The 13608-nt window shown below is 47.4% G+C and overlaps 1 protein-coding gene across 1 annotated transcript in view; it reads right to left on the reverse strand.

Moving 5' to 3' along the window:
- L (zinc finger protein Lobe) overlaps positions 1-11086 on the reverse strand; it is a 34961-nt gene extending 23875 nt beyond the window's left edge. The window contains exons 1-2 of the mRNA XM_033378349.1: positions 10837-11086; positions 4932-5264 (exon numbers count right to left, since the gene is read on the reverse strand). Coding sequence (XP_033234240.1) covers positions 4932-5264; positions 10837-10879 — 376 coding nt within the window. The 5' untranslated portion in view covers positions 10880-11086. The remainder of the gene's footprint in view (positions 1-4931; positions 5265-10836) is intronic.
- Positions 11087-13608: the final 2522 nt, after the last annotated feature.

A 13608-nucleotide genomic window follows, 5' to 3' on the forward strand; every position in this document is an offset into this window, starting at 1 on the left:
GCGACTTTGACACGACTATGCCTCTGTTTCTCCCTCTATCTCTGTGTGTCTGTCTCTCTTTCTCTCTGATGATGCTTGATGATTATTCAACATTCGCTCTATGGGGAGTCATATGCCACGCTCCCGGTCCCGGTCCCGGTCCCGCTCCTCCTCCTCCTACTTCCGCCACCTTCTTTTGCCACACATGCAACTCCTGTCTCTGCGCTCTTGACGTCGTATGACGCAAAATTGGCTTTCGTCGAATTGTTGCTTTGAGTTTTGCAAATTTTTCGACACAATCCCTCAATGGGGCACACACGGAGGATGGAGGGTGTTAGTGGGATGGAGGAACATGGGGGATAGGTGGTCTGGATGCATCTGCATCTGCACTGCATTCATCATCATCATCAGACATCCACGGGCCCCTGCCTGGCTAATTTTATGACGCTCTCGCATCTTTCGCGCATCCTGATGTTAATGAAGCAGATCCCTCCTCCGTCTCTTGGTCCATATGCACATTTATCGCCCATATGTGTGCGGCGGGATCCATAAATCGAACGAAATTTGCATATATGGAACTAGCTCCATCTTGTGGCCGTTTTACGAGTTTCTGGATATTGTGGGTGGTGGGGGGGAGTTGCTACTGATTATTGTGAAGCCACGCCCACCACACATGCACAGGGGGAACTGGGAACTGCACTGTGGAGACTGGCGCTGCAGGCCTGCACTCGCCCAGATTTCCCAGAGCGACGCCTACGATACAACAACGGACCAGGTCCAGAAGAGGCCAACAACAAAAAGGGAGTCAGTGGCGTAGTCATTCACTTAAGAGAGGGGGTCAGCATTAACTTCGCCTAGCTTCAGCCTGTATCTTATCTTTAACAAAAGGAAAGCAGCTTGATATACGGGGCTGCGTTGGAACCCCTTTTTAAGTACTCTCCCACCACCACTGCTGCTCAAACAACAAAAGCAACAACAGCTCCCGCTGTCAGACAAAGAACGGAAGAAAGCGAAGGGGGCGACGAGTGCTGGAACTCTGGGTCCAACTCGGACTGCGCAAGGCCCCCTTGGGAACGGACTGAAGCGGGCGCTCTGCTCTGCTCCACTGCGAGGTGGGACCACCTACCGTGTGGTGGCTCTTAATTCGATTCGTTGGCTCCACTTCCCCGCTCCACCGCATACCCTCTCTACTCCTCTGTTGCCTTGGCTTCCTCGACATCGTCGTCGTCGTCGCCGTCGTCGTCGCTTGATCCTTGGGGAATTGTTGCGCAAATGCTTTTTGTGTGTTTCTGTTTGAAAATTATTGCAAAAAAAAGGAAACAGAGGCGAAATAATAAAGGCAGCAGTCGACGTGCATGTAATCGAACAGGAGCCGAGGGGGTGGTGGGAGGCGGCGGGAGGAGTGTACCTACGGGAAAGTGGGACCCGATATGTCTCTGATGCAATTATGAAGTGATAAATGAATTATGTATGCACGGGGAATTGGAATTGCCGGCATTGCTCATGGTCACCAGCAGCAGCAGCATCATCATGGTTGCAATTTGCAAATTTATCGAACTGCCGTGGTAATCGATAAGCTATTGGAGTGCGAGAAGCAGAGCTGCAACAGTACCAAAATCGTTGCAGTTTCACTTCGTTCAGGGCTGGCTACCTTTGCATATCTGATACTCCAAACGGAAAAAAACGAAGTTCATCTTAAAATTTAACGCATATTTTATGCTGCTCGCCGAATCGCTCCTTCCAGCCTGCCACCACCCAGTGCCTGCTTCCATAGAACCTGCTGAGGTGTATGTGTGTTTCGTGCCCTCGACTTGCTTTCGTTTGCTGTGCACCTGATCATTTTATGGCCACCTTTCTGTTCATATAAGTCCTCTAGACGGCTGAGTGTGTGCGAATGTGAACGTGGGGGCATGGGACAGTGGCAGAGTCAAAGAGACAGAAGACGATAACTCACTTTTGTTTCATTTTTCAATACACAGCGGAATAATAATGGCAAAATGAGCAACTTCGCTATGCAACAAGATGTCTCTTCCCTTCCACTCTCTCTCTCTATTTTGGTCTCTCGGTCTCAAGATGCTCCCCAAAGAACATACCAATAAACACGCTACCAAAAGTTAACACACACACACACACACATTGAGAGAGAGAGAGATAGAGATACAGTGTGAGACGGAGACACCTTCACTCCTTGAGGGAGTAGGAGACCTCCGCCCCTCGTCCTCCCTTTGTTGTCTACTTCGTCCCGGCTGCTTATATGGCAATGTATAATTTTTATTCGCACCAAGGTTGCTCCCCAAGGACATGTCGTCGTCGTCGCCGGGGCTGCTCTGTCGTTTCTGCCCCCGCCTCGTCTCTTCAGTCCTCCTCTTGTGCAGCGGCCTTCCCCGAAAATTGCAACATAAAACTTTACACAAATATAATCTATAAGCAGCAGAACTCATATTAATGTCGTGCGAGTGAGGGAGATGCCAGCATTTAGAGCGAGTTGAAGGGGCTCCTTACATAGGGACACACGTGGGGGAGTGTGTGTGACATTTTTGGCGGGAGCTCAGCTGTACAGTGGTCTCACATTGGGGAAAGATAGAAAATCAACGAATATCACCATAAACTGGGAGAAACATGGCATAGTAAAAAGAAACACACCCATATTCAATTTAAATATTCGGGTTTTAAGTATAACAATAATGAAATTAAATAGAATTCACTTTGATTTAAATATTAAGATATTCAAAATTTAGTCTAAATATAAAACAACTGAAAATAAATACGTATACTATATTAAATTAGTAGGAAATTAATTTGATTTAAATATTAAAATATTTATTTAAAAAATGATATACTTATTTGGATCAAACATTTGATATAATGATTCCATTATAGTATTTTAATCTAATTTTAGGGCTCAGAGCTTTTTTCTTTAGATGTATGTAGTTTTTGATTTTTTCGTATTTAACTTTGAACTTGAACTTGGATCTCACGTTTCTTAGGTTTAATCACTTCTTTATGTATCAGAAATGCATTTCCATTTCTTAAACTCCATTGAAACGCATGGAGGTAATACGTTTCACACGACTTTATCGTTGTATCCAACTGTCCCCAAGCTCTTTTTCCCCTCTCACAATCACCAGCCAATACCTCAGACTTGTCCCACTGTGTGGGGCCCGTCATCTAGGGCCATGTTGCTACTACTACTACTGATACTGCTGGTGCTGGTACTGCTGCTGCCTCTGATGCGCACAAAAGGGCCAATTCATTCTCGCCGGGTTTCTCATTTCTGCCAGCGTCGCAGCATCGTCGACAGCAGCAACAACAGCAACATGAAGTAGAAAGACAATTTTCGGATCCCCAAACTTATCACAGCCTCTCGATTTCCCTTTAGAACATTATACAACACACCAGAGATTCCGACAGGACGAGGCCAGGACCAGCACCGAGCGACAGAACGGCAACAGCAGCCCCACCAGCAGCACCAGCAGCACCAGGCGGTGGCGCCACGACAGTAAACGGACGCAGTGCAGCGGCGTGTACTTGTCATATATTATGCGAGTGCGAGCGACAGAGATGGCGAGTGCAGGCGAACGCCGCGGCGGTGATAAAGTTCGGTCCTCCGTAGTGCCGTTAGTCGGGTCAGAAGTGTGCGCAGTGAGGTTAGGAGCGATTCTCGGCCAGCATCGCACATTCAGAAGCGGCAGAGGCAGCAAAAGCGTCAGCTCGGACTCCCAGGTACACCCGGCAACAACAATCCAGGGCACCCAGACCATCCAGATGGCAGGGGAGAGCACAGCCGGACGGTTCTAGTTGGTGATGATGATGTTCTCTATGCCGGGGAGGCTGGAGACGAGAGACATGGACTGCCGTCGCCTGGACTCGCGGGAATTCCGCCAGCAGAGCCCATTCCGACCCAGAGCCAGAGCCAGAGCCAGCCCAGAGCACGCAGCACAGAAAAGAGCAACAAATAATGAACAGACACATGGCTGTGTATGTATGTATGTACATGAGTATATATGTACATATACAGGGTGGTAAGAGTACGTGTGTATATATGGCTGTGTTCCATTTAAAACATGTAGCTTGTTTTATTATTGTCGGGCCATGCGGAGGCAGCGGTGGCGACCGTAACGAGCAGCGCTTTGGTCATTGGAATCGATGGCTTTACACCCAAGTGCCATAATCCAATGACGCACAGGAATACCAAATACATGCCCCTCCACATACACACACACACACACACACATGTATATGCCCCAACTCAGATATGGGAGTGTGCGTGTATGGGGCCGCATGGAGACATCAAAGTTGATGTGACCAGGCAGCGGCACCAATGGGAATACAACAGACATACAGGGTGTCTGTGCATCTCTCTCTCTCTGTCGTCCCGAAATGAGTTTCGGTACTTTAAAGCTGTGCTCGTGGAAAAGGTTCAAGCCAGATTTTCCAGAGCACATGTCACAAATTCTTGCAAATTCCAATCTACCATCAAAGCGTTTAATGTGGATATCATTTCAAATTTAGGACATTTTACCATAGCACCCTGTATCTTAGCCAGGCCGTGTGATGCATTAACCTTATCCAATTTTACAAGAGCATTCCACACTTTTAAACCTTCACTATTTGGACACCAAGGCTGGGGGGCAGAGGTCTCACGTGTCCAGGACCAGAACCAGGACCAAGTGGATGCGGATGTGTCCTAGCTGGGTCAACAGCACCAGCAACAACAACAGGAGCAAAAACCGTACATTTGCTATTTATGAGACTGTCGAGAGTTATTAGCCGGACATGTGAAAGACCCAGGGGAAGTGCCCAAGACGGCCAAGACGACGAAGGACTTGCAACGGACTTGGGCCCAGCCTGGAGTAGGTTGCTGCTGGCTTTGGGTTGGTTTACATATACATAGATATAGATATATCTTTCGGCTGGAGGCAATAAAATATGCAAATTGAAGTCAAACTTACCAGAGGACTTGCAGTGCCCGTTGGCATTGGCAGCTGCATCAGATGCACCACCAGCAGCAGGACCTTCCTTATCCCGTGGGTGTTGTACTTCTTCTGCTTCTTCTTTTGGCACAAGCGAGCCCCCGGCCGGATCCTCATCAGCTGTTGTCCAGTGGCTTTGTGGCTGTGATTCATTGGGCTTGAGTGGCTTCTCCTCGGTAAGCAGTTCTCCCTCAGCATCCTCCTCCGCCTCGGCGTCCTCTTCCCCATCCTCCTCGTCCGCACTGAGCAGCTCCTCCTTGGGCTCCAGCAGGTCACCCACATTGGGCTGTGTCTCCTCCTCCTTTTCGCCAACTGCAAACGAAAATCGAGCAAATCGTTAAAATCGAGGTATAAGTAGGTAAGAGTACATATACATATAAATGAAAGCTAATCAATTGATAACATTTCGAACACTCGCACAAATTGCTCCGGTGTCCTGGCAGACATTGTGGCGGATACGGCCACGGCCACGGCTTCGGGTGCTACCTCTACTCATGCAGATTATGCCGAAGCACTCCCTGGGCGACCATCGTGCCAAAAATTCTATTTACACGTTCTGTGTTTTATTGTTGGGGCCCCCTCCCTGCCCCCACCCAGCCGCCTCCCTGCCTAGTCCTCGTCCAGTTGCTGTTCCGTTCCTGCTTCTGCTTTCGGGCCTTGGCAATAGCTCAAAACTCAAACTCCTCTTATGGCTACAGGGCAAAGCCGCCATCTGATCGATGGCCTCCCTCTGCCCAGGGCCTTGCGGGTGTCGTTTCCTCCCAAAAAAAAAGAGAAAGCACACACACAGAAACAGGTAAAACACAGAGCTCTTCCTCAAAAGTAATTGCAACCAGGGTGCAACAACAGGAACAGTGACAAAAGTTGCTCCGGCAAATGGAAATGTGTAACATGTGTAATTGTGCAATTAAATTGAATTTTTCATACATTTCTCCAACTGCTTCGGATGTGAGTGAGGGAAAGACGAATGCTTGCGGCTTCTGAGAGACGGCTGGACAGGGCTGAGGCTGGGCCAGCCACAGGTGGGGATATCATTTACACGTTGGGGAGATTCATTCTCAGACTGAAGTCGGAAGGAGTAGAACTTAGTTTAAATATGAATGAAACGACTGTGGATCCATTTAAATCCATTATTATAATCAATTTTGATTAGATTTGCTAATAGCCAGCTACGAGGAAATATTAAAGCTATTTATAGTTCCTTACTTAATCGCTTCCCAAAAGACTATAATTTGGATGATATTACATCGTTAGAATTATTTTACTTGGAAATTTCCACTTTCCCTCATACAATCTCAATTCCTTTCCGTTGTCAATCCGTTGTCTCACAAAAGTGTGAATGATTTCGGCTGGCGAGAAATAAGTCACATCCTCACATGGTGGCAGCTTCAGCTTCGGCTTCGGCTTGCGTGCTGGTGGAGCTGGAGTTGGAGCTGGTGTAGAGAGTCGGGAGGATGCGCGTGTCCATTTCGTATTGGTGACCGCGAGGAAGGTAAGGACTTAAAATATATTGCCGAAAGGACAAGCCGGAATCACACCGCAAGGAATCGCCATGGAAATGAACATTATGCAAGGGTATTGGTGTGGGATGGGCATGGGGCAGGATGGGGCACGGCCTGGTGCTGGTCACCATAATGGAAGCCAACGAAGGATGAGAGGTACAAGGGAAACGGATGTGGAGACAAGAACATTTGGTTATTATTTCCATATAAAGGAGCCGAGTGTTGGAGGCACTTGAAAGTGGTTGCTGCTCCTCCTGCTCCTGCTACTGGTATTGGGTGCCGGCTGCAGAGGAAAGGATTGTGGGAAGAGGCATGGGGTATGGGTTATGGGGATGTGGGCCAACTGTGTGCCGTTTGCGGCGGAAGTGCCGCGTATTTTAAAATAAATGCGCGTGGCAGACAGAGACGGGGCATAGGGTGGGGAATGGGGCAGGGGCATGGGGCATGGGGCAGCTCGCATGGGGAACAGAGTGAGAACCAGTTATGGTCGTTAAAATTGTCGAAGCACCGCAACAACAACGACGACGACGTCGCCGTCAGCTTCTTTTTGTGCAAGCCAAAAAGGATATACATCCGCTGTGAGTGTGTGTGTATGTGTGTGCTGTATGCTCCTGTGTGTAAGTGTGTGTATAAGCGCCCATATGTATGCAAGCGATTTTCATTTTTGTTTAAAGCCCCCCAGAGTGCATTTCGCACTCGGTCGCTGGGTTGCCATGTCTCTCCGTATGTGTATTTGTGAATGTGTGTGTAAGGGAATAAGTGCTATATGTGTATGTGTGTGTCTGTGGAGCACAAGTGCCCGACAGTGTGAGTGTGTGTGTGAGCGTTTCTTACTTGTTTTTCGGCAATGAATGGCATGTTTTTAAGCGTTTTACTCAAACATCCACTCTACACCACTACCACCCATGACCTCCCCCCAACCAACACCAACGAAAAGGTGCGCGTTCTTCCACACATACACCCATTCACCACTGCGAACACAAACACACACACACACCATGTGTATTTGTAAACGTAATAATAAGCGTCGTCCCCTTTGACCCATCAATCCGTTGCCAGTGCCTCCCCCGTTTCTGTGCCCCAATGCTTGCCACTTTTCCAGCTCCCAAACGGCTACTAAGCGTGTGTAGAGGGCACCGCTGAGCAGCAAGGGAGGTGGCAGAATGGGTGGGGGTGCTGGGAGTTTTGCCTGGGGCTGGGGCTGGGGCTGGGGTTGGTGTTGGAGCTTGGGGGCGGGAGTTGGCAGAAACAAAGCGCGCTTGCAACTTTTATAATAGCCATGTATGTATGTTTGTGAATGTATGTATGTATGTGTGTGTGTGTGTGGTATTAAAAAAATAATGAAATAACAAACCCGAAGGTGTTGTTAAAAGCGCCAACAATAAATTTTATCAATAGTTGGAAAGCAAGAAATAAATGTCAGACACACTGCCACCAAGAAAGAAAGATGGCCCAGCGATCGTTCAGTGTTGGTAAGTTCATTAAATGACATAGGCAGTGTTGATAAATTATTAACAGATCTCTGATTATAATAAATCTTTCACTGATTCTCGGCAGGAAACTAGAATTGCATCTCCTGTGGCCGAAAATTTGGCCTCCAGCTTTCGTGTTGTTGGAAAGGACACTATAATCTTCTCTCAGAAGAGATCATCCGTTTGTTAAGCTTTGTATAATCCAATTAGTTTATGAAATAAATCTAAATACTTAAGGAACTCAAAAACTCGTTTCCTGCTAGCAGAGAAGTCATTTTTGCATCCCTATCAAAATACTTTAAGCCAAAGCCAAACTACTCCTGAACTCATTTGAATGTCTGTGTGTGTGTGTGGGGAACCCTGTTAAGGAATCCTCAGAGCTGTCAAAATGCCACCACCATAGTTGTCCTTGTTGCTGCTGCTGCTTTCCCAAAGGTCCCAGGATACCTTAGGAGCCCACACCACACCATAGCAACCCGCTCCACATACGAGTACTCATTGCCATCGCATCGCCCACAGCAGATTCTATTTACCAAACTAGTTACCGCTAGACGCAGCCAATATCCCACATTATGTACACCAGCAGAGCAGAAGCCATTGCACATGGCCTATGCCCAGAGCGGATTCCTGCTGGGTCCTGCTACTCCTGCTTTTAGTCCTGGCTGCTCTTGGTGGCTGTTGTTCTTGGTGTTAATGCTATTTTTGGCGCGCTTTCGCCCTGCAATGGCAAATATTTTGCCAATACACTAAGGACTCGCGCTCACGTTGACGATGAGTGGGGATTGGGTTGGTTGGTATGCGATGGTCTGGCAGGGGCATAGGGTGACCGTGGAGGACGATGGCGAAAGGAGCCAGAAGGCAACGACAACTTATGGCAGCTGGAATCCTAAGCCTTTTGCCCAGCTATGGGAATTCGCAACAGCAGGAGCTGGCATTTTAAAGCATTTTGTAACCGCACAGTGTCTGCAAATTGTACTCAGACTTTTTGGGAATGTTTCATATAAATTATGAGTGGAGTGAAGAATTGCAGACACCTATACTTAGCTCTGATTCCAACACATGTCTGGGCGCATACTTGTTGCGGACACTGTACATATTCGAGAGGTGCAAAAATAAAGGCATTTCTTTGGTGTAAAATGATGTCTTTTCTTTGATTTTTTTGCGGGTTGTCAATAAAATTACCTTTAATATATAGATACATACTAATAAGTAGGTGCGTGTGGGTGTCTGCACACATACCCACACACATACATATATACATGCAAACTGGCTGGCAGCGCCGTCAGCAAATGAAAATCCCCCAGGGAGTTGGCGCATGTTTGTTGCTGCTGCCACTGTGCTATGCCGCACTGCTGTTGCTGTGGATGTGGCCCTGCCTCGTCGTTGCCTCGTCGCTTGGGATCCCATGGGATTGGCCGGAGAGCCCGTTGCCGACTCCCCCGAGAAATACATGGCAATGGGTTTTCTGTGTTTTGTGCTTTTTTCCCGCGCCGCACACACGACCAACAAAGGGGGCAGAACGAGGCAGAGAGAAAGAGAGACAGAGGGACAGAGAGAGCGAGCGAGTGAGCGAGTGAGAGAAGAGCAGAAAAAGAGCAAAGCCAAAGTTCGTTTTTTTATACTTTGGGGAAATTCTCGTGCCCCAGCATGAGGATATCTCTCGCTCTCGCTCTCGCTCTCTGTGTCTCTGTGTTTGTGTAAATTTGTGTGTGCGCCAGCTGTCTTTGGGGGCTTCGAGCAGACCAGATCCCCTAGCCCATCCCGCATTCCATACCCTTCTCCACACCCCCCACTCTACCCCATGCCCCATACCCCATGCTGCATGCACATGTGTGCATTGGATTTATTGTCAATTTTATTTGTTATCATTGTTGTTGCCGTTCTCTGCTGTTTCTGCCGCATCTCTCTGCTGTTATTTACACTGACACAATTTGAAATTGTATTAAAAATTAACGGCACTTTGGTTGCCTTGACTGGGCGCCCGGCAGCCGTAGGAGCACGAACAGTAAATGGAACTGTAACCCCTGGAACCCCCAACAAGCAGATCACAAAAATGCCCAAGCTGCTAGCTGCGTTTGGGCCAAACAACTTTTTATGGCCTGCAGTAAAGGGTATTATAGGGTGTATAAATTCGGGCTTGCACTTTGTAAAGTGAATGATAACTTCTCCTTAGGTAGTGGATTTTAGGGATTAAAGAAGAATATATATGTATACTGTAGTCAAAAAACAGTTTCTATGAAGGGTATCCGCTAGTCGTTGCCGCTCAGAATATCTATCCATTTACTTGTTGGTTCACCAGAACACTCAATGTTTCAACCTCATTCTGGGGTTTGTTTGGGTTTTCAGGGTCTCTGAGCGCACAGCCCCCACACTCTACACCAAAACCCTACTCTGGGGGCTCCACTGCCATGTCTGTCCATCTCTCTTGCTCTCGCTGGCTCTCTATCACTGACAGTTAGGTGTGTGGGTCCCCAGGGATTGGCCAATGCCTGCAAGCTGCAGCATGGTCGGTCGGGCGGAGAGACCTCGGAGTAGGAGCTTCAGCTGGAGCAGGAGCAGGAGCATAGCACCGGACGGAACGGGATGGGACGGTGCCTCATCGCAGGCGGAGGCCATTTGCATTTGTCACATTTTGTGGTCCCGCGAGCAAAGTTTGGCAGAGTAATGCTGTGTCCTGTGCTGTGTCCACGTCCACCCCCACTTCCCCATATCCCACTCTTCCTGTATCCGCCCCTGTCCATGTGTCTCCTAGGGTTATCAAAGCAAATCAATCAGATGCACACACACACCAGCCCACACGGCTACACATGGATACACGGCACACAGGGCCAGGACACAGGACATGGAGTCGATGTCAGGCCAGGGTCACTGGGGAGCAACTGACCAACCAATTGGGTTTGCCCAACTTACGTTTGAGACAGGCGCGCGGCTTGGCCTGTTTGCGTCGGGACATGGCCAGGATGAAGGCGTCTCTGGAGGGTTAGCACTATGCAAATCACTTTTTAACACACAATTTCCCTATGCCTATATCGGTATAGGTCTCGGTTCATCGGCCGATATCGTTTCGCGCCAAACACGTGTCCACTTGAGGTTTGTTTTGGTTTCGATGGGAATCCTGGCAAGCGCTTCGGATATCCTTGCGCCTTCAGCGTCGGCAACTGACTGAATGGTGTCCGCATCTTGGCCCACAACGTCGCGTTGCCTGGCTCTCTGGCATAACATCACACATCCAGAAACAACCGAAACAGAAGCAGAAGCTCTTAAAACAAAATGGAATTCGCACAGAGCAGTCGCAGTGAGAGCGAGAAAAGAGAAGAGAAGCCACGACGAAGAGCGCGGAACGGGGAGAGGAAGCGGGAGAGGTAGAGGCAACAGCCACCCAAGCCCTCCCATTCCATCCATCCATGTATCAGAGCTAGCCGGCAACTCAGCCTTTTCCCCAGAGGGTTGCTTCTGTTCCATCCCCTAGAGACTTATGCGACCAGCGAGTCTGGGGCGCGCACCAATCGTGACGTTTCTGGGTGCCGCATTGCTCTGCCACTGCCACACGGAACCTCATGCTGGCCGGGCACAGTAGGCGACGCAACCACCGTTCTTGTTCGTCTGTTGCAATTATAAAGTCAAGTCAATTATTTTATAGCTACCGCTGGCCCTACTTCAACTTTCGCACGTGCGTATGGGGGGTCCAAGTTGCAAGGGGCGCGATCTTATTGAGTAAGTCCCAAGGTGCCTCCCGAATTGCCATTTCTACTACCAGGTTTCTCAGCAGCGGGATAACATACGTACACACGTAACTCCTTGGTGGGCCGTGAGAAACGTGGCCAAAGGAGGTACACTCCGAAGTGAGAGTCGAAGGAGAAGGTAATGCTCTGGCAGCGGGTGACGACATTGAGGATTAATCTTTTGTTGTGATTTCCACTCGACTTTCGAACCGAACGCATGGGTTACGAAAGTTGATGTAGTAGTCTTGATATCGGGATATTAATAGAAGTTCTATAGCCGGAAACTGGCGGGAAAGAAAGCTCCTACAGATCGGGAACGTTACTTGATAGTCATAGCATATATCGGTATTTTTATGGTGTTCCAGCAGAAGTGTGAAAAAGAATAGTGAAAAAGTTAATTTTAATCACTGATCGAAAATTATCTTCATCGATTTAAATATGCCGCTTAGTATTACTTGCTAATTTTGACACCTCAACACTAAAAATATACATGTTTGTATCCGCTAAATTGATCAGTTTTCTTTAATATTGGCTCTGCTTTGCTGTGTGCGAGCCCTCATGACATGTTTTATACCTATTTATGCATATAATTAGTTTTCTATAAATGTAACTTGATCCCATTCACATTAGGGTACAAAATATGCAGTTTCAGCGGCTAAACTGGGTAGGTTTACTGTAGCCGGCATATATGGATATATTGTGTGTGTGTATTGGTGTCTTACTGAGAACCTTAGGAAAAATAAGATGTCAGATGTAAAACCTTAAATGTTGGTACATGATTTATACGTTCTTTCTACATGGCGACAAAGCCTTTCTACTTTTCTCAGTGGCGACCCCTGACAGATGGGTCTTTGAATATTCAACCACAGATGGCGTCACTCCAAGTCCAACGGGCGATTTTAAATTCAAATTTAAATTATCCAACTGGAAAATGTGTATTTCAAATTTAGTTTAAATTGAAGTTTTGTGATATACTGATTTTCGTCGAATTTTAGACTAAAATCTATCTTTTCTGTATGTACATATGCGACCGGTTCGGATATGCGTCGCTCGTCAGGAGGGCTGGGTTTTTCTTATAGGATTCAAGCATAGCACGCTTCGGCTTGTTGTCCCATGGCCCACTTGATATTACAGTCATTGCATATCAACGTCCAAGAAATTTAAAAAAAATTTGAAAATAAAATAATGGTTAATTAATAATATTAGATAATTACATATAAATATCTTTATGAGTTAACACCTTTTAAGTCTTAAAAGCTTTATTCAAAATATGTATATCTTGTTGTTGGCAGTTGGCGAATATGTGTTTCCTTTTACAATAATTCGATTACCGCTTTTGATTTTTGATTCTTTAGATTATAATAAATTTTGCTCTTCCGGTTAACCCCGGTCACGGTCCCGATCCCAGCCACCAGCAGCTTGGCTACTTCCTTGCCAGATTTCTTCCAGATATGGAAATTTGCTACGCATATGCCAAGAAAAACGAATGAGAGGATGCGTTCGTTCCGCTGCTCGTTCGGCGACTCCTTCCCAGCCAGCCAGCGCCCATCGACCATTCATCAATTCATTCATGAACAAAATCGAGGGTTAGTGAGTGGAGTGTTTTACTCCTTTGTTTACTATAGACCCAAGACGCGTAGTGCGAGGCGAGTAAAAGTAGCGGCAGGAGGCGCAACGTAACCCAGTCCCCGAAATCAAGGTGGAGGCGCAAAACGAAGAAGTCGCAAAGGCGAAGAAGGTAAAAACGAGAGAAAAGGAAGAAAACATCTGTCGCCGGGCCAGCATAAAGAAACAATCCGGTTGCAAGCTGCAACATTGGCTCAAAAACGATTCATGGCACAGAGAACATATGATTGAGTTGCCCGAAAAAAAGATGAGAAACAAAAAACCAAAACGCACCTTTTGTACGAGTATTTTGAGGCAGCGGCAGCAGCAGCTGCCGTCTGTTGTCGCTGTCGGT

Source organism: Drosophila pseudoobscura, chromosome 3 (assembly GCF_009870125.1).
Source record: "Drosophila pseudoobscura strain MV-25-SWS-2005 chromosome 3, UCI_Dpse_MV25, whole genome shotgun sequence".
NCBI classification, from domain to species: Eukaryota; Metazoa; Arthropoda; class Insecta; order Diptera; family Drosophilidae; genus Drosophila; species Drosophila pseudoobscura.